The sequence below is a fragment of the Pezoporus flaviventris genome, unplaced genomic scaffold (assembly GCF_033815535.1).
Source record: "Pezoporus flaviventris isolate CSIRO_AGI_PZ_B2104156 unplaced genomic scaffold, CSIRO_AGI_Pfla_v1 ptg000093l, whole genome shotgun sequence".
NCBI lineage: Eukaryota > Metazoa > Chordata > Aves > Psittaciformes > Psittacidae > Pezoporus > Pezoporus flaviventris.
This window is the reverse complement of record NW_026892641.1, coordinates 4,213,920-4,240,331: the sequence shown is the minus strand read 5'-3', so window position 1 is coordinate 4,240,331 and position 26,412 is coordinate 4,213,920. Positions and strand designations below refer to the sequence as shown.

Sequence of the window (26,412 nt, the reverse complement as noted above, 5' to 3'; positions counted from 1 at the left end):
AGCAGGAGCTGGCCTGGCTGTGCAGGAAGGATTCTGGCTTGGCAGCTGATGCTCGTCCATCCACAGGCTTGTAAAGCAGCTCCTTCAAGCATCGCCCTCTGTGGATGGAGGCATCGTCTCCCTGGTTTGTGCAGTGCAGACCTGAAGCAGTGGCTTGGAGCCACACGTGGGGTCCCCCAGCTTGCTGCACTTGAGGAGAGAAGAGCAATGGGAGCTGCTGGCCCTGGCAACGATGGGAATCACTGTGGAATATCCCTGAGAAGGCTCCCCAGCGGGGACCTCAGCTCCTCGCGTGCTGAAGCTTTCCACAGTAACTGGAAGGTTGTGGTTTTCCTTTGCTGTTCCTTTTTTTGGGTAAAGCATAAGTAAACGTGTGTATACCTACAGGTTACCATGGCACTGTAACCTTACCCGATCTGGAAGAGAGGGAGTAACAGGGGAGTAGCTGTGGATCTGTGCATGTCCTCTGTGGAACACGTAGGCAGGAGGAGATGGTGGGACGCGGAGGGGCTGATGGGGTTGGAAGGCAGCAGGAGCAGGACAGCTGAAAGGTAACTCACCCCCATCGCCAGCACTGACTTTTGGCTCCTGTTAGACTGTCCAGATGTGAGTGTGGCCTTCAGAGACACAGGGACTGTAGTGCTGAGGCAGCCTGGAGAGCTGTGCTGTGAGCATGAGGCAGCCCTGCCTGCGTTAACCACTGATGGGCAGTACCAGGAGGCGAGCTCTTTCCCGCATCCTCCAAGTGGTCCCTCTGAAGGAGGGGATACACAAGGTCCTGCTGCACTGTCAGAGGTCCAGGGGTCCTGTCTGCAATTGTCCCCAGTTGAGGGACAGCCCTCGGCACATCCAGAGCCTCCTTCTCATGGGGGAATCACGTTCCTAGTGCCAAGACCCTCAGTCAGCTGCTGTCGGGGTTGGGATGGCTGAGGGGAGGCATGGAAAGACATGGGGGACTCCCAAAGCCCAGGTGGGGAATGGAGGCACCCACCAAGAGCTGTGTGTGTGCAGAAGGTGGAGCAGCGGGGCTGGAGGAGAGCCTGGCTCTCCACCCCTCATCCGGGCGCCGCTTTCCCTCTCCAAGCCCCTTCCCTCTCACTTCCCCTCTGCCTGCTGGGCTGGGGAGCACCTCCGTCCCCTCCCTCCGTGGGTGATGCTTGGAGTGCGGAGGGCAGGAAGCAGTTCCCGAAGGGGCCCGCTCGGAGCCATCCCTGCCTTGCCCGCCCTTCTCCCGCCGCCCCTGCCCAAGTGGAATCAATTGGTACAGACCATTAGCGGCACAGGTCCTCCTCTGGCAGGGGGGAGGGCACTGCTCTGGATACAAAGCAGCCACGCTCCGGCTCCTTCCTCCTCCTCCTCCTCCTCCCTGTTTGCACGTCCCCCCCCCCTCTCCCACTCTCTTCCCCACGCTGCAGACCTGGGAAGCGGAGGTGCCCGGAGCAGGAGGAAGGAGCTCTCCAGCGCTGCTGCTTGGCGAGCGGAACGGGAGGCAGAGGCAGCGCAGGAAGGTCTTGGTGGCTGCCTGGATTGAGAGGAGAGAGAACAAGGCAGGAAGGAGAGGAGGAGGAGGAGGAGGAGGAGGTGGCTGCGGGGAGCCCGCTCCGGTGGGCGAAGAGCCGCTGTGAATCGTGCCTCTGTTCCCAGGGATTAAAGCATGAATGGGAGCAGCTTCCCAGCCACGATGGAGAGAGGAGGAGGAGGCTCAGGCTGTGGGAATAAGGTAACTCCTGCCTCTTGCAGGCATTGCATGGCTGAGCTGGGCAGGACAGAGCTCCTTTATGCACAGGGTGTGTGTGGATGCGTGCATGCAGCGGGCAGGGGCTGGGAGGAAGCAGGGAAGACTCATTCCTCTCCCCCTCGCCGTGTATTGAGAGGGGTTCCGGGAGCTGCTGGAGATCACTTTACTTCCCCCCCCCCCCCCTTTTTCAGGCTGGGATATGGATAATATACGCTGTGCTCCCAGACCTGCACTCGCTCCGTGGGCTTCCTCCCATGGGGAATACAATGGCCCCGCGCCCTTCCAGCTCTCCAGTGCCTCCGTGCAGGAGGATGAGAGGTGAGAAGCCACAGGGAGAGTTGCTTTTCCCTCCCCTTGGTCATCCTCTGCCTTTTCTTCGCTACAGAAAGGGATGGGTTTAGGAGGAGGGAGAACTGAAATCCCTTTCATTCGTGCCAGTGGTGGCGAGAGCCAACTTTGAGGCTGCTTAAAGGGAAAAGCTTTCTGAGTGCTGTCTTGTGCAGGAATAGGAGATGGCTGGGCAATGCTTTGCCAGCTGAGAGGTGATCTCTGTGTCGTCTTATGCTGTGTGAGTGAAAAACAGTGATTATGGGGGAGGAAGCCCATGGTGACCAATGAAGCCCTCACCAAATGTTGCTTCCCTTTCCCCGGCTGGGCCTCTGTCTGACTCAGTTCTGGGCTCTCTGACCCTGAGAGTCCTGATTCCTCTCCCAGACCAGAAACAAGTTCAGCTCCTACCGGGAGGTGGTTCAGCCCAGATGTTTGGGAAAGCACTGAGGACAGCCTGATGTTGACAGCTGTGGGGCCCAGATCCGGTTAATCCCAGCCAGTGGAGGTCTCGGCTGGGTGTCCCTCTGTCTTGCTGCTGCAATAAGCATTTGTTCTGTGCTGTCCATCCTCCCCTTGCCTTCAGGGGCTTCCTGACGGCTCTTGGCATGAGGTTAGGAAGCATTTGCTTTGGGGTTTAGTGACGCATCACACAAGTACCCACTTGGGTGCACCCAGCGCAGGAAGTCGGGAGCCATCCCTTGGCGTCTCTGCACACTGAAGGAGCCGATGGTCCAGTGCTGGGACTGGAGGAGCCTTTGCAGTGTGCTGGGTGGCTCTGTCCATGCTTGTCTAAACTGCAGGGAACTTGTGTAAATGGGGGAGGGGGTGCCCATGGAAATGGAATAAGGGCTGTGGAGCTCCAACACATTCCTTTGTTTCCTCCTTGCTCGTAGCAGGGAATTCTCCTGCTCACCCAGGCTCCTGCTTGCCCTGTCCACGTACTTCTCTGGGCACAGCTCTCCAATGCCAATTGCAAGCTTATGGTGGTTGGGATTTGGGGCTCAGCTGACAGAACTGGGATCAGAAAGGTGTGGGAAAATGGAGGCACTTGGGGAAGAGAGGGTGAAAGATGTTGCTGTATGTAGCACCAGCTCAGTGTCAGCTTCAGAGCGCTGGGAATAGAGAAGGTGCTCTGGGGAAGGAATGAGAAGGAGATTTCACCCACGAGGGTTAATTCTGTGGCAGGGAACAAGGCTCTGGAAATGGCCAGAGCCAGCAGGACAGTGGATGCTATTTGAGTGGGAAGGAAGCGGAGCAGTAGTGTCATTCTCCTGCTTCAATATGAAAGACAGAGGAAGAGAAGTGCCTGGATCCATCCAGCAGCCAGGCCTGGATTTGCTCTTCCCTTTCCCGACCTGCATCTTCCCAGTCTTCCCTCTACAGCTGGGCACCTCCCGAGGCAAGAAGAACAGCTTGGCTTTGCCTGGAGCTGGGAGAACCATCCTGAGCTGCCCAAGGAACCTCCCAGTGGGAGCACACGCTGTCCTGAGCTGGCTCCACGTCAGAGCGATGCTTCCCGAGAGGAAAACTGTGTGTGCCCTGCTCATCTCCTCCAGCACCCTCGTGCTGCACCAGTGGAAGCCTTGGGATGAACAGCAGGGCAAGTGTTGCACCTGATGGTTTGGTGTTTCTTGGAGACTTGCCTTTTGCTCTCTCTTGCCCTTGTTCTATTTCTATCAGCTCAAACCCAGCAGGTTTGGAGTCTTCAAAGCAAACCCAGTGGGCAGATGTGAGCCCATGGGCAGACAGGAGATGGTCCTTTCTTGCTTCCCTGTGCGGTTTGCCTTGCAGGGATGAGCAGCGCCTGCTTTCCAGGGGCTCACCAGCAACACCCCTGATTCCTGGGGACACACCAGGCCTCGGGCAGCATCTTTCCCTGTGGCTGATGCCCTCTGTGGCTTTCTCACCCTCCATTGCATGCAGCATCCTGGGAAAGGGAGGGGGGCTGTAGCTCTAGGTCTCATTTGAGGATACGGCTGGAGGTGCACTTGGTGTGGCTCAGACCAACCCAAAGGCAAAGCATCTTCTGGAAGCAGTGACATCTGCAGTGTCTTTTTCACAAGTCCGTGTTCTCTGTATCGTGTTGTCTGCTAAGCTTTGCTCGTGGAGATCCTGAACCAGTTCCCTGCCTTCTCTGGTGGCAGGGGGAGTGATCTTTGCCAAGCACAAGGGCTGAAGAGTGAGGACAGAGTCTCCTTTCCCTCCTGTGAGCCCCAGCTGCTTGCGTGTGGGTTGGCTGGATTCACCTCCAGGAGGTAAGAAGGGCTTTGCTGAGTGGAGACCTCAGGGTGAATGAGTCTTCACACCCTCATCTGGACACATGGACACCCCCAAGAGCCCCAAGTGATACTGCACGTTAGTCCCTGTTGAATATAGCCTCCCACATCCTTTAATGGGGACTCCACAGCTCCTGGGAGCTGAGGCACTGGGGGCTTGAAGGAATCACTGGAACACTTTTCCTGCTGTCTCGCAGTGCTGGTGGCTTTGTCCCACTTTAGTCCTTCCTTCCTGCTCTCTCAGCCTGTACCAGGTCCCACTTCCCACTCCTCTATCCATGCGCACCGCCGGTATCCATGCCTGTAGCAGTGTGTGTCCATCCCCAGTACAGCTGTGTGCAGATGTGCACATACCCTGGGCTGCTCTCTGAGAAGCCATGCCCTGTCCTGCCCAAGCAGCACATGGCTTCAAGCGCTTTGCCAGCTCACAAACCCCTCCTACAGCTATCCTATCCAGCTGATGTGCCTGGCAGCGACAGCAGAATAAAGAGAGAAAGGCTCCAAATCCCCTTCCTGCCTGGATCTGAGCTGTTTTCCTAAAGGTGGAACAAGAGCTCATCTTCTGTGCAAGGCTTCCTGTGCTGGTCTTTAAGAGCAGGTGATGTATTAGCTCTCCAAGGGTGTGCTAATGCATTGGTCACTGCTGGCCCAGCTCCAGCCTCTACACTGCCCTGGAATGCTCCTTATTGTTAGTGCCCGAGATGTGGTTTGATACTGCAGAGTCCTTGGTGCTGGGAACGCTGGAGAGAAGTTAAAGTGGGACTGACCTCAGAAAGGAGCTTAAACCCTGTCTTTGAAACCTCCAGGGAGGGGATTTACATCTTCACATCGTGATTGAGGACTCCCTTGTTCAGCTCGGGGCTGTTGAGAAGCACAGAAGAGAGATGTCCACTGAGCCCCACATTCCTTCCACTGTGCCTGCTGGAGGCTGGATGTCCTCCCTGAAACAGCATCAGCTTGTGCCTGATGGTGCGCTGTGGAGAGCAGAGTTGAGAGCCTCTGCTTCCCTTCCTGCTGGAGTGTACTGAAGACGTGGCTCTCAGTTCAGCAAAGAGAAATGGGCACCTCCAGGGTGCAGCTGAGCTCACGTGAAGGCATTCTCCCAATGGGAATTGGAATTGTCCCTGTTGGCTGCAGGCAGAACCCATCAGCGAGCTCTGCTATGGGGATGCCCAGCCGTGGCACTGCAGGAGGCAGGGGTGTGTGTCTCCTACCCTAATCCCTGCAGCTGGGCACTGCGAGGCCAGCGCAGCTCCCATCTGACCTTTGGTGAGTGGGAATTCACCCGGAGGCTGGTGTGCACGGCTGCTCCAGCCTGGTGAGCGCTCGCTCCAGTTTCACCGGTGCCACAGCTCATGGAGAATGAGACACTTCACTTCCTGCCGGGGAAAGGGCACGGGCTTGGCTCAGCTGCCTTCCTCAGTGCATTCCGGAATGCTCCAGCTGTTTCCTGCTCAGGTTCAGCGCCTGAAAGACAAGAGGAGGCTAATCCAGAAGAGCCAGCTTGACTCTGCCTCACTTCCACCCAGCTGGGAAGAGCCAAGGAGCAAAAGGATGGATGGCAAGGCTCCGCTCTGGATTTCATGAATGGATGACTGCAGAGGTGCAAGTGGGGCTTGGAGGGGATTTGGAAGCCTGCTCCAGGATTCGTCTGGCATGCAAAGCATTTCTAATACCTGCAGCATTATCATACCATAATGCCAGTGTGACTCGGGGCCCACTCCAGCTCTCAGTACAGCAAAAGCATCACTCCCCTCCCCATCACTTCCGATAAGGTGCAGCTTTGCACATCCCAGTCTCTTGTCCTGGAGGCACGAAGTGAGGGTGAAGGCGATCCTGTGCTCCGTTGGGAATGAGTGGCTCTGGGTGCATATGTGTGTGGGTGCTGAGCGAGCTGCAGTGTGACAGCGGAGTGGGTGCTGGGGTACCTCCCCCTGGGCTCCTCTATAAATACCACCGTGGTGCTGAAGCGTTCTGGCTCGGCGCCTTAGAGCCCATCCTTTGTTTGTCCATCTGTTTAGCAGCTTCTAAAGCTAAAGAAGAAATGTGTATCCATGGATTTCTCCTGGAGGCCTGGGAGGGCCAGGCCTCTACTTACTGGAGGCTGCTTGGGGCTTCTCAGTGTGCAAATCCATCTGAATCCCGTAGCCCGGGGCACGGAGAGGAAACCTGGAGCTGTGCTGAGACACCGACACCCTGCAGTGCATCCGAGTGGGCTTTGTCCAGCTCACGTCTTCCAGGCTCGTGCTGATGCGATTCCAATGGCAGGAATTGGTTCCGTGGGAAGCGCCTTTCTAGTGGTCTGCACTGCTGTGCTCTGCTTGTTGTTGGAACCCATCATTCCCAGTGCTTCCTCGGGTGCAGGAGCCGTCACCCATCCCAGGGCAGCGGTGACACAGCCTGACGGGGCCCTGAACTCCTGTCCCTCACGGTAACAAAGCTGGAGCAGCCTCCGCAGGGATCAGAGCATGGGAGCAGCTCTGCTCTCTTCCCGCTGAGGCCACGCTGAGAGGGGAGCTGTGATTAATCCCTAGCACGGCAACCCATGCCATGTGTGTGCCGGGGCAATGGGCAGCACCCCGCGAGCTGGGGATGCTTTGAGATGCTGCCTCACCCGATGGCACTGAGAAGCAGCCTTCTGCTTTCCCCTGGCTTTCTAGTGGCACGTTTTGCTTCTGATTTGGGAGAGAGGAGTGGAATGTGGCACAGGCCTGCCAGCCCTGCAGCCTGCATGCTCCCTGCAGCCCTGCGCACATACAGGAACACGGTGTCCTTCCCAGCCTCCTGCAGGAGCTGCAGGGATGCAGTGCCCCAGGAGGGGCCGGCTTTGCCTGGGCGATGTGGGGTTGTATGGACACGCAAAGGTTTAGTCAGGTGGGTTCATCCATTGGGATGAATGGGAGACTGGAGGTGCAGAGTCACTTGTGAAGAGTCTGGTAACAGTGGCACATGACTCTAGCATGCTCCTTTCCAGAGAGCTTGCTGGGATGACCTTCTGCAAGGGTTTGGGAGGAGCTGTCGCTGGGTTTCAGTTAGATGAGCATCATTCCTGGCATGCTTCTTATCAGGAAGTGCTAAAACTGAAGAGTCTGGGTGGAATGTGAGGGATAAGGGTGAGGCCAGGACAGCTCTACCTGTGTGGGAAGCTGTTGGTGTGCCCAGGGAAGGATGCTGATGGATTTCTATGGGCTAGCCTGGCCGGAGCAGCAGGGTTCAGGCATGGCAGGAGATGGTTAAAAGAGGATGTGGTGTGGTGAGAGTTCAGCTGTGGGGTGGCTCAGGCTTGTACCTTATCGTTATTCTATCAGTTACCAGTGACTTTAGCTCTGAAACACTCCGAGTGCAAGCAGCCAAGAGTATTGAGAAGGGGCCTGGCAGGCATAACTGTGAATAACAGCACTCCAAGATGAATCCCTTGGCAGCAAGGTGGAGCTGTCTGGATGCTGGAGGTGTAGATCCTGTCTCTGCCTCCAGCCTGGCACAGCAGCCTCAGGAAGCAGCACAAACGGCAATAAAAGGTGCCTTTCCATAAATAAAGCCCAAAGGATGGTAGTGGGGGAGCTGCCCATCCCTGCCTTTTGTGGAGGAGTAATTGTCCATGGCACTGTGAGGATGCTGGTTATTGTCACCGTAATCAGGTGAAGGAGTGCTGGGCTCAGGCCAGCGCTTCAAGGCCATGTTGGACACAGGGGCTTGGAGCAAGCTGCTCTAGTGGAAGGTGTCCCTGCCCGTGGCAGGGGCTTGGAACGGGATGGGAAGCAACACATCCAGAGGGACTGAAAGAGGAAATTCTTCTCTTTGATGCCGACGTGACGGAGGGAAGGTGTGCCAGGATGTCCTCCCAGATGTGCTGCACCCCTCGTGTTCACCGCCTGCGTTCTGCATTGGTCAGCAGCGCTGCTTTAGGGCCCCATGTAGCACTGAGCCCCTCTGGAAGCAGGCAGCACTGATTCCCCCCCCCCCCATCCCAGCTCTCCCTCATTATCAGCTGACTCAAAGAGCTCAGTAACTTGTTTCTAAAGCTTACTCCTCTGCAGGAATGCCATTTGAAAGACTGACAGCTCCAATCAAACACCCAGGGCTGCTCTGGTGCTTGCAGGTATTTGTTTCATCGCATAAAGGTAAAACCAACCTGGCTAATGGAGTGTTGTACCTTGAGATGCAGCAGGAAGGCACAGATGTGCTCCTGCTCGCTCGAGGAAGCCACTCACATGGCTTGGCGTGTGATGGGGCTGTGCGGGGAGTCTCCTAACCCTGTCCCCTCCTTGGGCAAGGGGGTGGCCTGTCTCTGTGTCCCTGCCACACAAGGTAGGTGACAGGCATAATAAGGCTGCAATTTGTGTGGCTGATTTGAGATGCACTGTAATTACTGCATGATTACAGTATTCTTAGAGCAGCCATTACAAACCCCTCCAGGTTCTCCCCAAGGGCTCGTCTCGCTCCTCACCTTGCAAGTAAAGCACTGCAGGGGAGTCTGTCTGTCCATCAGCGAGCTCGGTGGCACATTCCATGTGCCTCTTGCAGGCTGGAGTTCCTGTGTCCATATGACCCAGGATGGAGCTGGGTCCAGGCTTCCATTGGAAGCTGCTGACACTGGTAGAATCAGTCTGTCCCACCCAGAGACAGACCCAGAGCCGCATCCCGCTTCCTTGCAGGGCTGGAATAGCCCTGGGTTTGTTGCGTTGGCACAGGGGGGCATGGCAAAGGAAAGGCACTCGTTTCCTTCCAAATGCCTCCCAGGTGGGAGATGAGTCCATGTTATTCTGACCTGGCAAAGGGTCCTGGCCAGGCAGAGGCCTCGTGTGCACTGTGGAGACAGGAGGTGAGGCAAGCAGGATGAGCGCATCCTGGGGACCCTGCCCAAAGCCAGCAGGAGATCCCTTCCAAATGACCTTCCTGCTTCCGAGGAGCAGGTCTGCGGCTGCACTCAGGGACACCGAGCGCTGAGCAGCGTTTGGATTTGAGGCTCATCTCTTTAAAGAAGCCATCTAGCAGGGAACGGGAGATGGGGTTTCCCCTGGTGCTCTTGGTTGGGATTTTTTGGCTGACCAAGGAGCTTTATCTTTGCTGGCTCTGTCCTGGGAGAGGAGAGGAAACTGCAGGAGAGAGCTGCTGCGAGTCAGCCCTGCCCCTGCAAGCGCTGCTGCTGGCACAGGAATCCATCCTGCAGCTCCGAGGGATGCTGAGGTGCCGGTGCTGAGCTGCTGGAGGGGTTGCTGCTCAGGCAGCAGCTAACACGGGCTCTGCTGAGTGTGGAGTGTGGAGGAGATGCATTGACAACACATTGCATCCCCTGAGCAGCTGCACCATGGCAGTGGATGCTCCCCTCAGCCTGGACATGTGCACCCCATCAGGCAACTCAGCGACAGCAGTATTCCTTCAGTGGCATCTTCAGGGCCTGGTGCTTACGGTGCTCACAGTGTTTGCAGCGCTCAGGGGGAAGCTGGATGCCAGCAGGTTGGTTTTGCTTCCAGCCTTCAAAATCCAACCCTGAAGATCCTGGATTTTGCTCCTGAAAAGAAAGGAATTTATGCTTTCCCAAACTAAAGCCCTTTTTAAGGTGTCAAGGTGCCCGGTGGTGGCTTGCTGCAGTGGAGAGGGCCAGCTGGCTCGCTCACTGCCAGCCTTCTCCTTGCATGCATTGGAATCAGGTTATTAATAACTCTTTTTAAATAGAGCAGGATTTAATTCCTTTCAGGGCTAGGCAAGAACTCAGTGATTCAAAGGGAGTGCTGGAGGCTGCCGAGGCAGGTCTGGGGTATGGGGGTGCTGAGCTCTGCGCCACTGTGTGCCCTGACCCACAGCCAGGCAGCGGGTCTTCCCCCAGCCCCATCTCCACAGCGGGTCAAGAGGCAGCAGCGTGTGGGGTGAGCAGCCTCAGCTCCAGGTCTGGGATCGGGAACACCGTGCGGAGCCAGCAGGGAGAGTCAATGAGGGCTTGTGGCTTGTGGGCACAGCTCCTCGTGGGTGATGGTCCCAGTGCCAGAGGCAGCCCCCAGTGTACCCCACCGCCTGGACTGAGCCACAGGATCCTACACCCCTCATTCAGGCACTGTCAAAGCCTGGGGCTTCTCTCCGTCACTAACAACAGAAGGGAACGATAACAACAGATTGGGGTATTGCAGCTTCTGAGACAGCAGCCTTCTGCCTGCAGGTTGGCAAGGTGAGGCTTGGTCCTTAGTTCCCACTGCCACCCTTACACAGGGGGTATCATGGAAGTCTTCCAACCCTTTGGACAAAGCATATGCAAAGCGTATTATGGAGCTATGGAAACGAGTCCAGTCCTGTTGAAATTGGGTCATCCTTTGTTAATGTCACTTTTTAACATCTATGGAAGGTAGCAGTGAGCAAAATACTCGGTGCAATGGAAACCATAGGGGTGGAAATAGAGACTCTGAGTGGTTCTGACAGCGTGGATGTGGTCTGAGCTGAGCGAAGGTATGACTCAAGGTATCGTGGTGTCACCAGCTTGAGGAGGCTTGATGGAGAAGGAGCTACTTGCTGGAGCACTCACTCAGCATTCAAGCTTAAAGAAAGTCAAACAGCTTCTCATGGGTGTCATCAGCATTTCCCTGGAGAAAACAACTCCCATTTGTCTTTCCCTTTGGAAGTGGGCTGTAAATCCAACAGCTTTCCGTCGTGATGGGGATGCTTTCTAAAACCCATGTGTGAAGGGCAGCCGTTGATGAAGAAGCATGGAGTGCTCGGAATGCTTTCTCAGCCAAGACCTGTCACCCACAGCTCGCCTGGCTGGGGAGGGAGCCTGGAGCAAGCATTGCCAACCCGGAATGACAACCAGAGCATCCCCTGAGAGCATCACGTCTCCTGTCCTGTCCCTAGCTCGAGCATGGGGGGAAGATGAATCTGCAGAAAAGGAAGCTCCTGATGTGTGTTAAAACATGGCTGAAGCTCTGAAGCTCCAGGGTTTCTGTTTCCCGGACTGGTGGGTGTCTCATTCTCATTCTGGATATGCATTTTATTCACATACACAACTAATCCTGTTTGGAATCCTGTTAAGTTCTTGTTCTTCTTCGTATCCTGTGGCAATAAGTTCCAGAAGCTAATTGTGCTGGTGTTGAGCTCCCTTGATCCACTTTGCTCACGCTTGCTGTAAATGGTAAGTGTTGCTCTGAGAAGATGGGCTCATGTTATTTCTTCTTGTGAGCTAATCTGTGGGTTTGATCCCATTTGTTCTTGACTTGCAATTCCAGCTTTGGGATGTGCAAATCAGCTCCGGTGCAAGGCTGGTCGCGGTGATGTGCAACCCTCTGGGGGGGGGGGCTCAGAGAATCCCAGCCTGGGTTGGGTTGGAAAGGACCTTAAAGCTCATCCAGTTCCATGGGCAGGGAAACCTTCCACTGGAGCAGCTTGCTCCCTGTGTCCAACCTGGCCTTGAACGCTGCCAGGGATGGGGCAGCCACAGCTCCTCTGGGCACCCTGTGCCAGCGCCTCAGCACCCTCACAGGGAAGAAGCCCTGGAAGAACAAGCAATTCCATGTGCTCATTACTCAGCTCCATGTTCTGCTTAATAACTAAACAGCAATTAGCTCCGCAGCTTTGCTACTACACTGATAACAGCCCCCATTAAAGTTATGGGGTTGTTGGCATTAATGGCTTATGGAGTAACTAGTGAGCAAGAGTTATCACCGCCTTTCTTCTTAGCCTGTGCTTTACAGACCTTTGCTGCCAAACACCAGCATCTCTGACAGAGGCTTTGTGACAGTGCCCGTGTCCCCAGTGTCTGCCGGGCTGGAGATGCACTTTATCCTGGTCAGGGGCCATTGTCCAGCAGGGATCAGACCTGTTCCCATCCCCAGGGTGAGAGGAACCCTGTGTTTGGGTTCAGGGACACTTTGCTCAGGGGGAAAAGCTATCGGTGAGAACATGCTTTGTATCCCGACGTGTTCATTTGCTTTGTAAAGCTTTTGTTGCAGGATCTGCCACGGTGTGTGCTATTTCCTGGCTGGTTGTAATGCAAGGAAGTGTTTGACTGTGTTTGTTTGGGGGGGTTCTCTGTGTTTTTCTTACATCTAGGCATCTAGTCAACTCTGGTGACATCTATCTACTTATCTATCTATTTATCATCTATCTATCTATCTATCTATCTATCTATCTATCTATCCATCCATCCATCCATCCATCCATCCATCCATCCATCCATCCATCCATCCATCCATCCATCCACACAAACTCAACCCAAGCAAGTCTTTAGGTGAACATGTTCTAAATCACTCCTGTTCCATGGGGGAAAAACCAAGGAGTAATGACACTCACCAGCCCCACAGGACGGAAGAAGGGATAACTACAACCGGCTTGCAGGTGGAATCCGTGTTTCCTACAGCAAGGACCAGCACTGAGGCAAATTCACTCCATTTTGAAGACGAACCTTCGGTGTTTGACAACCCAGCCGGCTCCCAACGCGTGGCTCCAGGGTTTATTACAGCTGCGTTACCAGATGAACGCCCTTTCCCTACTGTCATGCCTTGACACCATTGCCCTCTGCCGGAGAATGGGGAATCTCTGCCACCGTGTGCCACAGCCCTCCTGCTTCCAGCCTGTTGGAAGAGATCCCTGCTCCAGCCATGCCAAACGCCTTTGGGTTAGAAGTGTTTTAACCCCAAATCACTCAAAAGCTGGGGATTTGTGTCTTTTGCCTAAAACAAAAGGAAGTATTCTTTCCGTTACTTCCTGTTTCACTTTGTTCCCCCTTTTCCCTGCAGAGGAGGAGGTAGCAGGAGCCTCACACGGACAATCTGAACAAAGGCAGGTTTGGGTTTAAAGCTATGCACTGGGAAAAGGAGAGTTGTACGTGATGGGGAAGGGACGGAGCGAATACCTGGAGGAGGAGCATCGTCTTTCCCATTCTAATTCTTGGCAAGCCTCCCTTGGGCCATAAAGAGCAGCAAAAAGCATCATTTAGTTGGGCACCAGGGGCTTTGGGGCTCTGCTGCAGAGCAAGCCCTCATTGTCTGACCGTGAAGCTGCGACTGCTGTCACCAGCAGGGTACAACCATGGGATCCTGGCTGATGCTGTTCACAGCAGCAAATGGATTTCACCCCTTAGCACGTGCTGGTGAGGCAGGAGCGTGGCTTTGGAACAGTGGGAGCTGGCCTCACGCTGGAAATACTTTGGATCCAGGTTTGCTGCTGCTGCCCATGGGAGTTCTCCCCATGTCCTTCAGTCAGGCTTCTCGGGGTCGTGCAGGCACTCAGATCACTCCAGGGATTAACAGCGAGCAAACGGCTTTGCTGCAGAGCAGCGGATCCCACACACAGAAGGCGCTGGCTGTGTCCTCACGTTCTCCCCAGCCATGGAATCATAGGATCAACCAGGATGTAAACCATTCCCTTGGTCCTTGGGAGCAGAGACCAGCCCCCTCCTGGCTCCATCCTCCTGACAGGCAGTTGTAGAGAGCAACAAGGTCCCCTCAATGTCTCTCTCCCAGTGAGGGGCGCAGACAAGCACCATCTGCTGTTGGGATCCCTACTGTGTCCCTTTGGGCATGCGGAGTGTGCTGTGTGCAGGGAAGGAACATCAGGAACAGTCGCTGTGTGCAGGTACCTCATTCACCCCTGCAGCCCGTGGTTTGGTGCTGCAAAGGGAGCTCAGCCAGCCCCAGAAGGACACGGAGAGGAAAAGCTCCATCCTAGGAAGCCCAGGCTCAGCCTTGTCCTGTGGGAGGATGCTGGCTTGGCAGGAGGCAGGGAAAAGGCATCTTTAAGGTATGAGCGCTGTGCTGGGAGGAAGCTGCCCTTGACAAAGGGCCATTTGCTGCATGCCAGCCACTGTGGCAGCTTGCCAGAGCTCTGCATTGACTCTGAGCAGCTCTTTTTGCTTGTCCTTTCCTCCCAGCCCCTCTAAGTGCCCGAGGCCTTCCCTGGATGCATTTGCAGCTAGCTAAGGTGGGCAGGCTTGTCAAAGCCACCCCTTCCAGCTCTGCCCTATAGGGATGCCCAAGGGATGCACAATAGGATTCCCAGTGTCCTCTGTCGGGGCACTGACAGCAACTGCAGGGACAGCAAGGATGAGGCCGGATGCTCTTTCCTGAAGGCACTGTGTGCTTTGGCAGCGGGATGTCTCTGGCTCACAGAGCTGGAGAAGGGATGCAGCAGCAGGCTGGGATGCGCTGGAATAACTCCTCTTCTTCCTCCCTGGCTGCTTTCTCCAGTCCTGACCATAAATAGGGACAAATCCGCATTGCTGAGAGATGCTTCCCTGAAAGTGGCTGCACCGAGCAGCTCCTTGAGCTGTGAAAGCTGTTCCCTGCTGCTTCCCTGTTCTTCCCTGCAGGAAACCTGCCTCTCTGTAGAACCAGGTGTGTCTGGGGGCTTCTTGCTGCTGGAGACCCTACCAGGGTGGGTGCATGGGAGGTGGATGGGTCCCCAGCTCCATAGATGATCCCTGGCACAGGTTTCTCTATGGCAGGTAGCAGGTTCCCCTTGTTTTCCCTGGTAAGTTAACCCCTCTGTGACTGAAGTGCTGATCTGGTTGTGTCCAGCAACTTGAATCCCACTCCGAAAGGACAAGCCATGGCTTCTTGGAGCCGCTTCACTTCAGGTCTTCCGCTGGGCTCAGTGTCAGAGGCTGACTCTATAGTCAAGGCACAGCCAAGGAAACCCACATCTAGCCAAATCAGGGATTTGAGCCTGCATCTCTCCAGCACTCTTCTAGCATCTCTCTGCAGCCCTTTTAGCAGCAGGTTAATGCCTTGCCCCGCATGGGAGCAGTGGTACTAAAGTGGTACCCATGTTTGCAGAGTGTCCATCGCGTGTATCCCTAAGTGATGTACTTTGCTTGCCGAGACACTTGGATAAAACACAGTCTGCTTAAATGTTGTATGTGCTTACACTGAATCAGCCTGAGCCATCGTGGCAGCTTAATATGCTCCAGTTGCAACACCCCTGAGATGGAAGAAATGAGCCATTGGAAGCCTGAGCTGCCTCAGAGATGCCAGTGGGATGGTCTGAGCTGAGGGGAAGATGGTGATGGGCAAAACACAGGGTCACCAGTTCACTGGAGCTGTATTCCCAAGGGAGCAGGCACAGGCAGCCCAAGTGCTCTGCCTGGCCTAGGGAGGGGGTCTGGTGGGTCACAGGATCATTATGGTCCCTGCTTCCTCCCAGGGCATGGGCCTGGCACGTGGTGGTGTGAGGCTTGGCTGGCTGGGGGATGAAGGGTCCTCTTCCGCTGGGCATGGTCAAGCAGTGATGCAGCACCGAGCAGCTTCTGCTTGAGGAGGTGGATGTGAAGGGAAGCAAGGCTCTGAGCACGCTGGAGGGCTGGGACACGCTGCTGCTGCTGCTGCTGCTGCTCAGTGCCCAGCTTTGATTTGCTCTTCCTGAGGAGGGCTGCGAGCCCTGTGCAGCAGCTCCACAGTGCTCTTCTCTGCCTCCTCACCTCTGTGCTGTGTTGCAGGTTTCATTCCACGTGAGTCCCTGAGGCTCCTGCTGCCAGCTCCAGCTCTGCGCTGCAGAAGTGCCCTCCTGCTCCGGGTGTCAGCAGCCGAGGCCCCTCCAAACCTGCTTCTGCAATGGGTGGGTTGTAAGCACTGGTAAGACCCACGAGTCGTGTCGCCGCTGCTGCTCTCCCCTTCTCGCGTTCGCTCTCTTGTGTCCTTGTTCCTTCCTGCCCATTTATTTCTATTCTCCATGTGCTCTGCTGTTCTGTCTCTGGGGTTCTCACTGTCAGGTAATGAGGAGCTGTGGGTCCAGTCAGTCTTGGAGATGCCGAAGAGACGAGACATCCTGGCTATCGTGCTGATAGTTCTGCCCTGGACACTACTAATCACCGTCTGGCACCAGAGCACCATTGCTCCACTGCTTGCAGTGCACAAGGGTGAGAGAACTCAAACCAGCCCATGCCTGGTCTGTGCATCCCTCCCTCGTCTTCACCTCCTCCCTCATTTCATTTCCCCATGGCAGCCATGCTCATCTCAGCTCCCAGTCCATGCTCATGCAGAAGCCTCCCCACCTGTGCTGTAGGAGCAGCCCAGTGCTCACAGAGGTTCTTCACACACATCAAACTCCAAGCCATGGGGTGTGCTTACTGCACTTGGAGAGCAATCTGTGGCCTATATCCAGGGTTCTGAAGGAAGATGCTTTTCTTTGCTCTGGTTGGATGATGGTCCGCAGCAGAGGAGTCCCTTCCTGCTGTCTCTGCGCACAAGTCAGTTGAGCAGGAAAGCTGCAGAAGCAAGAGAGCAGAGGAAACAAAGCTGCCACTTGAGACAGCTCTGGGAGACGGGAGGCAAAGAGCATCCGTAAGTGTCCTCAGGAAAGCAGCCAGCTGGTGCTCCTGCACTTGAAGAAGGCAAGAGGCAGCCTCTCACCTGAGTGTCTGTGCAGTTCCAACGCTATGAGAGCATCAGCTCCCACGCTACCTGTCACACAAAGCATTAAACAGAGCCCTGGCCCAAATCAGATTGATGCAGGAAGTTCTGAGGGATCCCCTCTGGCCAGAAGGTCCTAGTTTTTACCCTGCTCTTGGCACAGCAGCAATACCTATAGGCTGTGAGAGCTCTTGCAGGCTTCATTCTTGACTCTGCCCTTCTGCTGCAGGTCATTATGGGGAGGCTTGTGTGAGGGGAAGAAAGCCACTTCATTTCCCCTCTCTGGTCCTTTTCTATGGAGGATTCTTTCCCCTTTTCAATGTCATGTTTGCACCCATCCTCCAAAGATGCTTCTTCCTTGGCTGAACACTTGGAATTGTCAGTTCAGTCTGCTGATGCGCTTTGCCTCGTACCAGCATGTGCAGGCACCTCATCCCTGTCCATCCCCACCAGACAGACACATCTCCCTCCGTCAGCACCATGGAGTTGGAGGCCTTCATTCAGTTCAAGGCTGCTATCAAAGTCAGTGATGCTGGAAGGGTAACATGCTATGACCCTGCTGGGTCACATCTAATGTCTGGCCTCTTCTTTCTCATCTGGTGGTCGCTCGGTTTGCAAACCCAAGTAGGATGTGCCCACTAGAGAGCAGCTGCCTCAGACACTGAATGGAAGTGTCCCTTCACCTCTGCAGCTCCTGACTGCAGACTGTGGTGTTCCTGCTTGCTCTGCAGTGGTACACCCTGGGAAAGCAACAGGGGCAGGACCTTTTCTTCCCTTTAGCTGAATAAGAAGGGTTTTGTTTGCAAGGAATGGTTTGGATCATTGTATCCTATGTACATGCTGTCTATTGTTCACTCTGCTCTGCTGAGTGTGATGCTCAGAGACTGGGAGGGCCTTCCTGAGGGTCTCTGCAGGACAATGCCTGCACTTGCAGGCTTTGATTCCCCTCTCCATCTCTGGATTCAAAGTGTGTCTTTCCCTGCTTCCGCATGCCCCATCCCAGGCCTGTCAGTGCTGCAGAGTCGCACAAGGTGATGCTGCTGGGAGATCTTCACTGCCTTGCTATTACCACCAGTTAGCTCCCTGCCTCCCAGTCCAGGTGTTCCGGTGTCCTGTCCCACTGAACGTGGTGCCCAGAGCACTGGATCCCTTTGGGAATGACACCTCATCCATCCCCGTTGCTGTTTCCTTTACCTAGATCTGAGTGCTGTACAACAAAAACCTGTCTCCTCTGTAGCTTTGCCTGGAAACGTTGGACCGGATGGTCCTCGAGGTCACTTCCAGCCTGGTACTCTGATTCTGGGATGCTTGTGGAAGTTGCTCTGAGCACTCAGGCCTTGCTTGGTGCTGCTTTTCTAACAGCAGAACCCTCTTTCCTCCTGTATGTTTGTCCCCGATGCCTTTATTTATTTGTGTATTGATGGAAGCCTCCATCCGAGCTTGTTTCCCGTCCTCTGCACCCAGGAGGGTGACCTGCTATTAGCAACCAGCCTGCAGGCTCAGCCGGGTTGGGGGGGGGGGATGCTGGAGGACTGAGTCCATGCAGCTCTTTCTTCTCTCTCGTACCCTTGCTCAGATGATGGTGGTGACTCCCAGCGTGATCTCGCTGCAGGCTTGGACTCCAAGGAATACTGCCTGTCGGAGCGGGACATAGTGGAGGTGGTGAGGACAGAGTATGTTTACACCCGCCCGCCCCCGTGGTCAGACACCCTCCCCACCATCCACGTCGTCACCCCCACCTACAGCCGGCCCGTGCAGAAGGCAGAGCTGACCCGCCTGGCCAACACCCTCCTGCACGTCCCCAACCTGCACTGGATCCTGGTGGAGGACTCCCAGCGCCGCACGCCCCTCATCACCCGCCTGCTGCGGGACACGGGGCTCAACTACACCCACCTCAACGTGGAGACCCCGCGCAACTACAAGCTGCGGGGGGACATGCGGGACCCCCGCATCCCCCGCGGGACCATGCAGAGGAACCTCGCCCTGAGGTGGCTCAGGGAGACCTTCAACAAGAACAGCAGCCAGCCCGGCATCGTGTACTTCGCCGACGACGACAACACCTACAGCCTGGAGCTCTTTGAGGAGGTAAGACCCTGCTGGGCTCACAAGCAGCCTGGGACGTGGCGGGTAAAGGATGCTGTGTATTGAGCCGAGGGGATGCTGTGTGCGTCCTCTCCTGAGCTCTTGGACCACGGTCGTCCTGTGGGAAGTGATGGGAACCCCAGTGCCATGAAATCGGGTAGGTTTTACTGTAAAGAAAGATAAGGAGGAGCTGCCTTCCCCTGCGGGGAGTATTGGAGGAGTGGAACATCACAACACATACATCCACCCTCCTTCCATGCACCACCCTGGAGCAGATTCCCAGCTGGTTCCTGGGCTGATGTTACCCACTTTTCTCCTCCACCATCCCTCTGTATTGCACTTGCCTGCCTGTGAGTTGGTGTTTGTTCTTGTCTGAGGAGCTCCTGGGGTTTCTCCTCCCTGCTTGCTCTTTGCACATCCTTGCTCTCATCCCACAGTGCCCACTGGTTGAATCCTGGAGCCGTCAGGAGCACGGTGCCTGCTCTGCACTGAAAGGCACCAGTGCCCTTTCAGCGCTATGCTTGCGTGGCGTCATGCAGGACATCTTCCCCAATGGCTCTGCCTTGCTGCACACACCTGGAGCACGGGTTTGGGCTTGGTCCTTCTCCCGGGGAGGTGGAGCCCTTCACACTGCCTTGGAAAGGGCTGTGTTGCAGCAAGGGAGGAGAACGGGGGACTGCTTCCTTCCCCAGCAGCTGCCAAGCTCCATAGCAGGGAGCTGCTGTTTGTTTGCTCCACACCTGCCTCCTTTCCCTCCCCTGGTGCCTTTCACTTTAGCTTCGATAGCCGCAGGAATATGCAGCTTTTAAAGCTGGAAACAAATCCAGATGAATGCCTTTCTTCCACGGTCCCCTTTGAGCCTGGCTCTGGCAGCATCTCGGGACAGACACCACACGTGAATAAAGCAGGAAGGGTTCCTCCATTCCCCTGCGGGCTCTGCTTGCAGAGGTTTTTCTCCCATGCGGAGCTGCAGTTTAAGGTCACACGGAGCTGCTGGAATGTGCTGTGAAATGCAGAAGACACGCACCAGCGTCCCCCGTGGGCAGGGGCTGCTCTTAGCCTGTCTATAACGCGGGAGGGCAAGCGCCAGAGCTCCTCTGGTCTTGTTTGCTGCCATTGGCAGTGATGAGATTAGCTCTGGGAGATCCCTGAGCTGAGAGGCTGGGCTGAGAGCAGGCTGGAGGCTGAGCCTGCCAGCAGAGAGGGCCTGGGTGAGGGGGCAGCCTGGCATTCAGAGCATCTGCCCTGGCAAGTGCAGGCATCTCGAGTGGCCCCTCGTGGCTCCTGTCTGTGCCTGTTGACTCTGCAGGGCGGGGAGGCATCCAGCACCATTCCAATGCAGGTAGGAGCAGGTACAAAGCCCTATCCTGCAGGCTGGGAGCTTCTGGAGAGGCTCAGCTGGCCCTGAGGTGTGGGCTGCAGCTGCAGTGCCTCACTCTAGAGATGCTTTGAGTCTTGCTCTGCATCACGGGCTGAGACTGCAGCTCAGACTCCTTAGCTATCACCCTGCTTCCTCCATATGCCACTCCTGCTTCCCTCCTATGTGCCCTGTGCTGTCCGTGCGGGGCAATGATGCCCCACAGCTCTAAAGCCTTTGGACAAAACCCCACTCTTCAGTCTGTTACGGTTATTATTGGCAGCTCAGGGGTTAGTGCTCAGCATCACGGCCAGGGCTTGGAGCAAGCTGCTCTAGTGGGAGGTGTCCACGGTTGGAACTGGATGAGCTTTAAGCCACCCCAACCCATTCCATGGTTCTATGCTCGTTTCAGCTCCATTCCTATGGTGCCACTTTGCTTCTGCAGCTCCCGGTGCTCATCCTCGTACCGGTGAGCGTCGAGCTCCGCGGCTCGGGAGCACAGCCCAGGTTCTTGTCTCTCGAGGCGGTGCCGAGCGGGATGCGTGCTCCCTGCGGGGTGCTGGCAGCCCCTGCAGCTCACCCCTCTGTGCCCCTGCAGATGCGCAGCACCAGGAAGGTGTCGGTGTGGCCGGTGGCCTTTGTTGGAGGGCTGCGCTACGAGTCGCCCCGCGTGAACGCCGCCGGCAAGGTCTATGGCTGGAAGACGGTGTTCGACCCGCACCGCCCCTTCGCTATAGACATGGCCGGCTTCGCTGTGAACCTCAGGCTCATCCTCCACAGACCTCAGGCGTACTTCAAGCTGCGGGGAGTCAAGGGGGGCTACCAGGAGAGCAGCCTGCTCCGGGAGCTCGTCACCCTCAACGACCTGGAGCCCAAAGCTGCCAACTGCACCAAGGTACGGTCTGCTCCTCACCCCAGCGCACAAAGCCTCGTCGGCCCCATCCTTCCATCACTTGGCTCCCCCCTCCCCTTTCATGTAGGTGGGTGTGAATGGCAGGCGTGGAGGGTTCTCTTGGCCTTGCCTTGACGTGCTTGGGGACCAGCAGCACTGCTCTGCAATGCCGTCCCCTGTAAAGCTGTCATTTACACCCGAGGAGCTCGGATGCTGCAGCCCTCTCTGCCTGCACTCGACATGGAGCTCTCTGCTGCAGCTGCAGTAGCTCGAATCAGGCTGCTGTAACCTTTTCTTCTCTCGTGGTCCGGTGTGTTCCGTCTCTAACACCCATCCCAAGGCACAAAACGCAGCTCAAGATTAGTTTGAGCTCATTTAATAGCAGTGGCCTCGATTCGCTTGACACGGAAGAAAAGCAAGAGTTAGAGGAGAAGTGAGCTGTGTTTGTTACACCAGTGGGTGTGCTCTGGGGGAAGAGGATCTCCACAATGCTGAAGAGAGCCTTAGAGATGCAGGAACTCGGGTTAGCACAAGCTGGGAGGAAGCTGAGCTGTCACTGCAGCTCGGTGTCTCTTATCCTTCATGCTGTATAGTCCCCATCTCAAACAAGAGCCACTGCAACCCCTCCAGGTCAACTTGCCTGTCGGCTTTCTCATTTCCTGTTAGAAGGCAACGTCTGCCATGGATGAACAGGCTTGTGGGGAGCAATAAAACAGGGCTTTGGACCAGCTCCAGGCAGCAGCCGGTCTCTATTGCCCCAGTTGGTGAGATCTGAGCCCTGCACAGGAGGTGATGGCTCGTGCCAGAGGCCCAACAGGTTCTTGGGGTGCTCCTGTTTAACTGAGGGGTTTTCAAAGGGCTTTGTTCATCCTTTAGAAGCAGAACATGCCCTTGTTTCCTCCCGAAGAGCAGGGCCTGGGTATGGGATTGCACATCCCTGGATTAACCGTGCAGAGCATTGTCATAGCAACAAGGGGAAACCCCGGCAAGGCAGCAAACATCAGCGAGAGCAGGTGAAGGGAAGCAGGAAGCTGTAAGTGAAGGGATGGGGCTGCTCCCAGCAATCCAGGTTCTGGGAGCAAAGCAATGAGTGTAATTGAGTCCGGTGACGGGAGAGGGTTCCATGAGCTTCCATGCAGCAGAACGGCACAGCTGCCTGAGGCTGCTTACCTGTAACCCTCCTCTTCAGTTTATATGGATTCCAGCTCTCATCCACAGAGGGTCATCCCTAAACAGTCTTCCAGTGCCTAAAGGGCCTACAGGAAACCTGGAGAGGGGCTTCAATCCGAACCATGTCGTGATTCTATATTGCGTTTTGCTGCTAAGACCGTAGGGATGCTTTAGCAGAAGCTTCAGTTCTGGTTTAAGCTGGAGAGGGGCTTTAAGCGACGCATTGTACATGGTACAGATAGCGGCAGTGCGAGGCCAGCACACCAAGAGACGTGTACGGGGTTTTGGGGTGATCTGGCAGACAAATGCTTGCTGGGTTCTGGAAGGGCCACGTGCACGTGGAAGGTGGGGAGCGTTCTGCACCTACCTCCTGCATCCAGGGCTTCCCTGCAGCGATGGATGATCAGGATGCACTGAAAAACTCCCTTTACTGTTTCCACACTGGCCAAGGGTGTAGTAACAGGAGGAAGGAGCTGGCTCTGTGGGGAGCACACGTGCTTATGAGGGAGCTGCCCTACATCACTGCGAGGGATGCTGAGCCTCTTGGTTGCTGGCTCCCTGGAAGGAGCAGGTTGATGTCCCAAGGCAGCACGCTGTGAGATGCGCTGCTCCGGGGCTCTGGAGGCACCAGGGCAGGCGGTGAAACCGCACCATTGATGGAAGGCGCAGGAAGAGTTGTTAGCGCAGGCAATGACTTCTGTTGCTTCCTCAGATCCTGGTCTGGCACACGAGGACAGAGAAGCCGGTGCTGGTGAATGAGGGGAAGAAAGGATTCACAGATCCCAACGTGGAAATCTGACTGCGTGGCTGAACGGAGACCAACGGGAGGTGAGAGCTCTCGGATCTGGACCCTAACGGGAGGAGAACGCCAGGCAGTGACTCTTCTAAACGTGCTTTTTCAGTGCCATTTCTCACATTCTGACCTTCCCCTTGTGCAGAACGTCCTGAGACAAGTAGAGAATCTCTATTTGATCTTCAAGACAAGCTGCTGAAGGGGGGAGAAAACCAGGGCAGGAGAGCTTAGGCACAGGTTACTTGCTTAAATAACCAAACCTCTGCCCAAACAACAAGGTTGCCTTATGAACTGTACTAATAGAGCCAAAGCACAAGGGCGCAGGATGTGCACTTAGGCTGCAGTTGGTTTGCTAAAGTGGAGGATGGACTGTTCACTCCTATCCATATCCAAACCATATTGCTGCATTTCATGATTATAGGGAAAAATAAATGCACAGCTCCCTTTAACTGGAGTGCACCACCAGGACTGAGGGGAGAGGGAGCTGCTGCTTGTTCTCTTGTTCTCTGGAATACAGGGAAGTAAGCACAGCAAAGGGAAGGGTCCCCGTGCTCAGCAGCAAAGGGAAGGGTCCCCGTGCTCAGCAGCAAAGGGAAGGGTCCCTGTGCTCAGCAGCAAAGGGAAGGGTCCATGTGCTCAGCAGCAAAGGGAAGGGTCCATGTGCTCAGCAGCAAAGGGAAGGGTCGTTGGGCTCAGCAGCAAAGGGAAGGGTCCCTGTGCTCAGCAGCAAAGGGAAGGGTCGTTGGGCTCAGCAGCAAAGGGAAGGGTCCATGGGCTCAGCAGCAAAGGGAAGGGTCCATGGGCTCAGCAGCAAAGGGAAGGGTCCATGTGCTCAGCATCAGTGTGTTTACCCCAGCAGTGAGCTCTCGGACAGCCCATGCCCTCAGGCTGAGCGGCTGGAGCCCTGCCTGCTGCACTGGCCCTCTCGGCAGCCCACTGGCAGGCCAGCAGAGGAGAGCACATCAGCTGCACTATATATAGCAGCTTTGCAGAGAGGCCACAGCTCTCCGGCGCTGTCACAACTCCTTGTCACCAGCACCCAGTTGCCTAGCAGCAGTACTCCGGATCCGAGATGGGGTTTGGGCTAGCTCCAAGGGGTGGCAGCTGACTGCAGCGAGGCAGGAGGGTGATATACATGCTGCTTGTGTCTCTGTTGCAGATCTCTTCATGCACAGCCTGCAAAGCTCCTCTCTACAGCATCCAAGCAGCCAGACGCGCAGTAGCCAGGACCTCTGCTGACTTCCAGGAGTTCTTAGTGTACTGCAAACAAGCACCACTGCATCCATGAACTGCCCAGGTTCCCCTGCCCTTCCTCCTGGACTCTGAGAACAACCAGACACTGGAGGTGGAGAAAAAGCACAGAAAACACAGGACTGCCATCGTCTTTGGTACCAGAGCAACTGCCTTGCGAGAGGAGATGCTCGGTTCGGGAGCGGTGGATGCAGGGCAGGAGGCACTGAGGCCGTGGCACCGTTGCGATGGTGGGTTAGACCGAAGGGGCTGTTCCACAGGACCTGAAGGCGAGGGTGAGGATGGCCACAGGAGCATGCTGGCCCCTGGTGACTTGTTTCTGAGACACGTGTACCTTGTGGCTGTGCGTGCCTAAGAGCTCCCTGCTCGTGGAGGGGACAGCCGCCTTCTGAGATGGCACCTTAGCCCTTCCTTCGAAACCTACTTCAATCAGTGTTCATTACAAGACAGGAAGGGTTTGAGGGAGGCTGAAAAGCAAGGCAGGTTAGAACAGGCCCAAGAAATATCTCTGTTCTCTTTGTATTCCCTCTCCTTTCCCTTCATTAGTTTCACGGTTTGGGGGGCACTGATGTACCTCTGTGTTCATAGAATGGTTTGGGTTGGAAGGGACCTTAAAGCTCACCCAGTCCCAACCCCTGCCACGGGCAGGGACACCTTCCACTAGAGCAGCTTGCTCCAAGCCCCTGTGTCCAACCTGGCCTTGAACACTGCCAGGGATGGGGCAGCCACAGCTTCTCTGGGCACCCTGTGCCAGCGCCTCAGCACCCTCATTGTTAAAGAAATTCTTCCTTTTATCTCGTCTAAATCTCCCCTCTCATTTTACACCATTCCCCTTGTCCTGTCCCTACATCCCTTGTCCAAAGCCCCTCTCCAGGTTTCCTGCAGCCCCTTTAGGCACTGGAGCTGCTCTCAGGTCTCCCCTTCAGGAGCCTTCTCTTCTCCAGGCTGCCCCAGCCCAGCTCTCTCAGCCTGGCTCCAGAGCAGAGCTGCTCCAGCCCTCGCAGCATCCCCATGGCCTCCTCTGGGCTCATCCAACAGCTCCAGGTCCCTCTTGTGCTGCTGCCCCAGAGCTGGATCAGGGCTGCAAGGGGGGGGGGTCTCAGAGCACAGCAGAGGGGCAGGATCCCCTCCCTGAGCTGCTGCTCATGCTCCAGGGTCATTCCTGGATGGATTTATGGTTACAGCATGTGGTTCGCTGTTCATCCATGCTAAAGCAGTTGGGAGTGGGTTTTAACCAGAGTGGTGTGGCCATACACTATAATCCCTGCTCCAGTCTCAAATCCCGGTTCACGTGAGCGTTGGGTGTGGGATTCTCTTCCCCAAAGCCTAATTTCCACCCTTAAAAATGTTAACTGCTTAAAATGAGGGATTTAATGATAAAAGCCGATTTTAGTGCATACCCGGATGTATGCTTCAGCCCCAGCCCCTTGCTCAGAGCCGGGCCCCACTACTGCAGAGCTGCTGGAGCAGTTCCAGAGGTAACCTGTGATAGAGCAGCACCCTTGTAAAGGGATCCTGTGCTTAGTGCTCTTCAGCGCCTGGCTCGAGGTAGGTTGATAAACTATCCCTGTAAAACGTGAGTCACCTCTAGTGTGTTCTGAACATCAGAGGACCCGAGATGGCACTGATGGAAGCGTGGTCTCTGATGAAACTGTGTTCTGCTCCTCAGTGAGACACAGGACTGAGCACTGCAGAGGAACCTGGGTGCTGCTACCTTGGGTAGCTCTGTTTGAGATAGACTGACACCCTTGCTGAGGAACACTTGAGGTACACCACCTCCCTCCTCCCCATTAACAACCCCCAGAACTTACCTCCCCCTTCCTGCTGTATTTAAACCTTTGATCAACCCTTCCCACCGTTGTCCCAATTCCTTCAAAAAGGTCTGAAGCACAATTTTACCTTTGAATTGAGGGGAAAAGTAACCCTGCAGACGTGGTGTATCTCCTCAGATCTCAAACAATCTATTTTTGGTAAGTTATTTTCTCCCACTGTGTATCCATCCCTTGGGAAGAGTGGCATTCCCCAGCTCCCACTCCCGAAGCCTTACAGAAATGCTCCTTTAGGTGCACTGGCTGAAGAGCTACTTGGCTAGAGAGCTGCTGGCTGCTCTATGGGAATTGGGGGGTGTTCTATTAAAGCAGATTGACTCCAAGTTCACTTCAGTCTGCAAAGCCTAGAGTGCAAAGAGACACTT

At 55.5% G+C, this 26,412-nt stretch overlaps 2 protein-coding genes across 9 annotated transcripts in view; one reads left to right on the top strand and one right to left on the bottom strand.

The window, feature by feature from the left end:
* Positions 1–26,412, top strand: part of B3GAT1 (beta-1,3-glucuronyltransferase 1) — a 177,308-nt gene that overhangs the window by 24,479 nt on the left and 126,417 nt on the right. The window contains exons 2-8 of one of the 8 annotated variants that reach the window (XM_061476165.1): positions 1,573–1,720; positions 15,761–15,879; positions 16,034–16,180; positions 18,250–18,758; positions 20,711–21,007; positions 22,887–23,002; positions 24,127–24,839. In XM_061476165.1, the coding sequence (XP_061332149.1) occupies positions 15,876–15,879; positions 16,034–16,180; positions 18,250–18,758; positions 20,711–21,007; positions 22,887–22,973 (1,044 nt within the window). In that variant the 5' untranslated portion in view covers positions 1,573–1,720; positions 15,761–15,875 and the 3' untranslated portion in view covers positions 22,974–23,002; positions 24,127–24,839. Of the gene's footprint in view, positions 1–1,561; positions 1,721–15,760; positions 15,897–15,959; positions 16,181–18,249; positions 18,759–20,710; positions 21,008–22,886; positions 23,003–24,126; positions 24,840–26,412 lie in introns of those variants that run through there. The other 7 variants (XM_061476166.1, XM_061476164.1, XM_061476167.1 and 4 more) reach the window with 7 other exon arrangements.
* ACAD8 (acyl-CoA dehydrogenase family member 8) overlaps positions 1–26,412 on the bottom strand; it is an 81,859-nt gene that overhangs the window by 30,618 nt on the left and 24,829 nt on the right. The window lies entirely within an intron of this gene.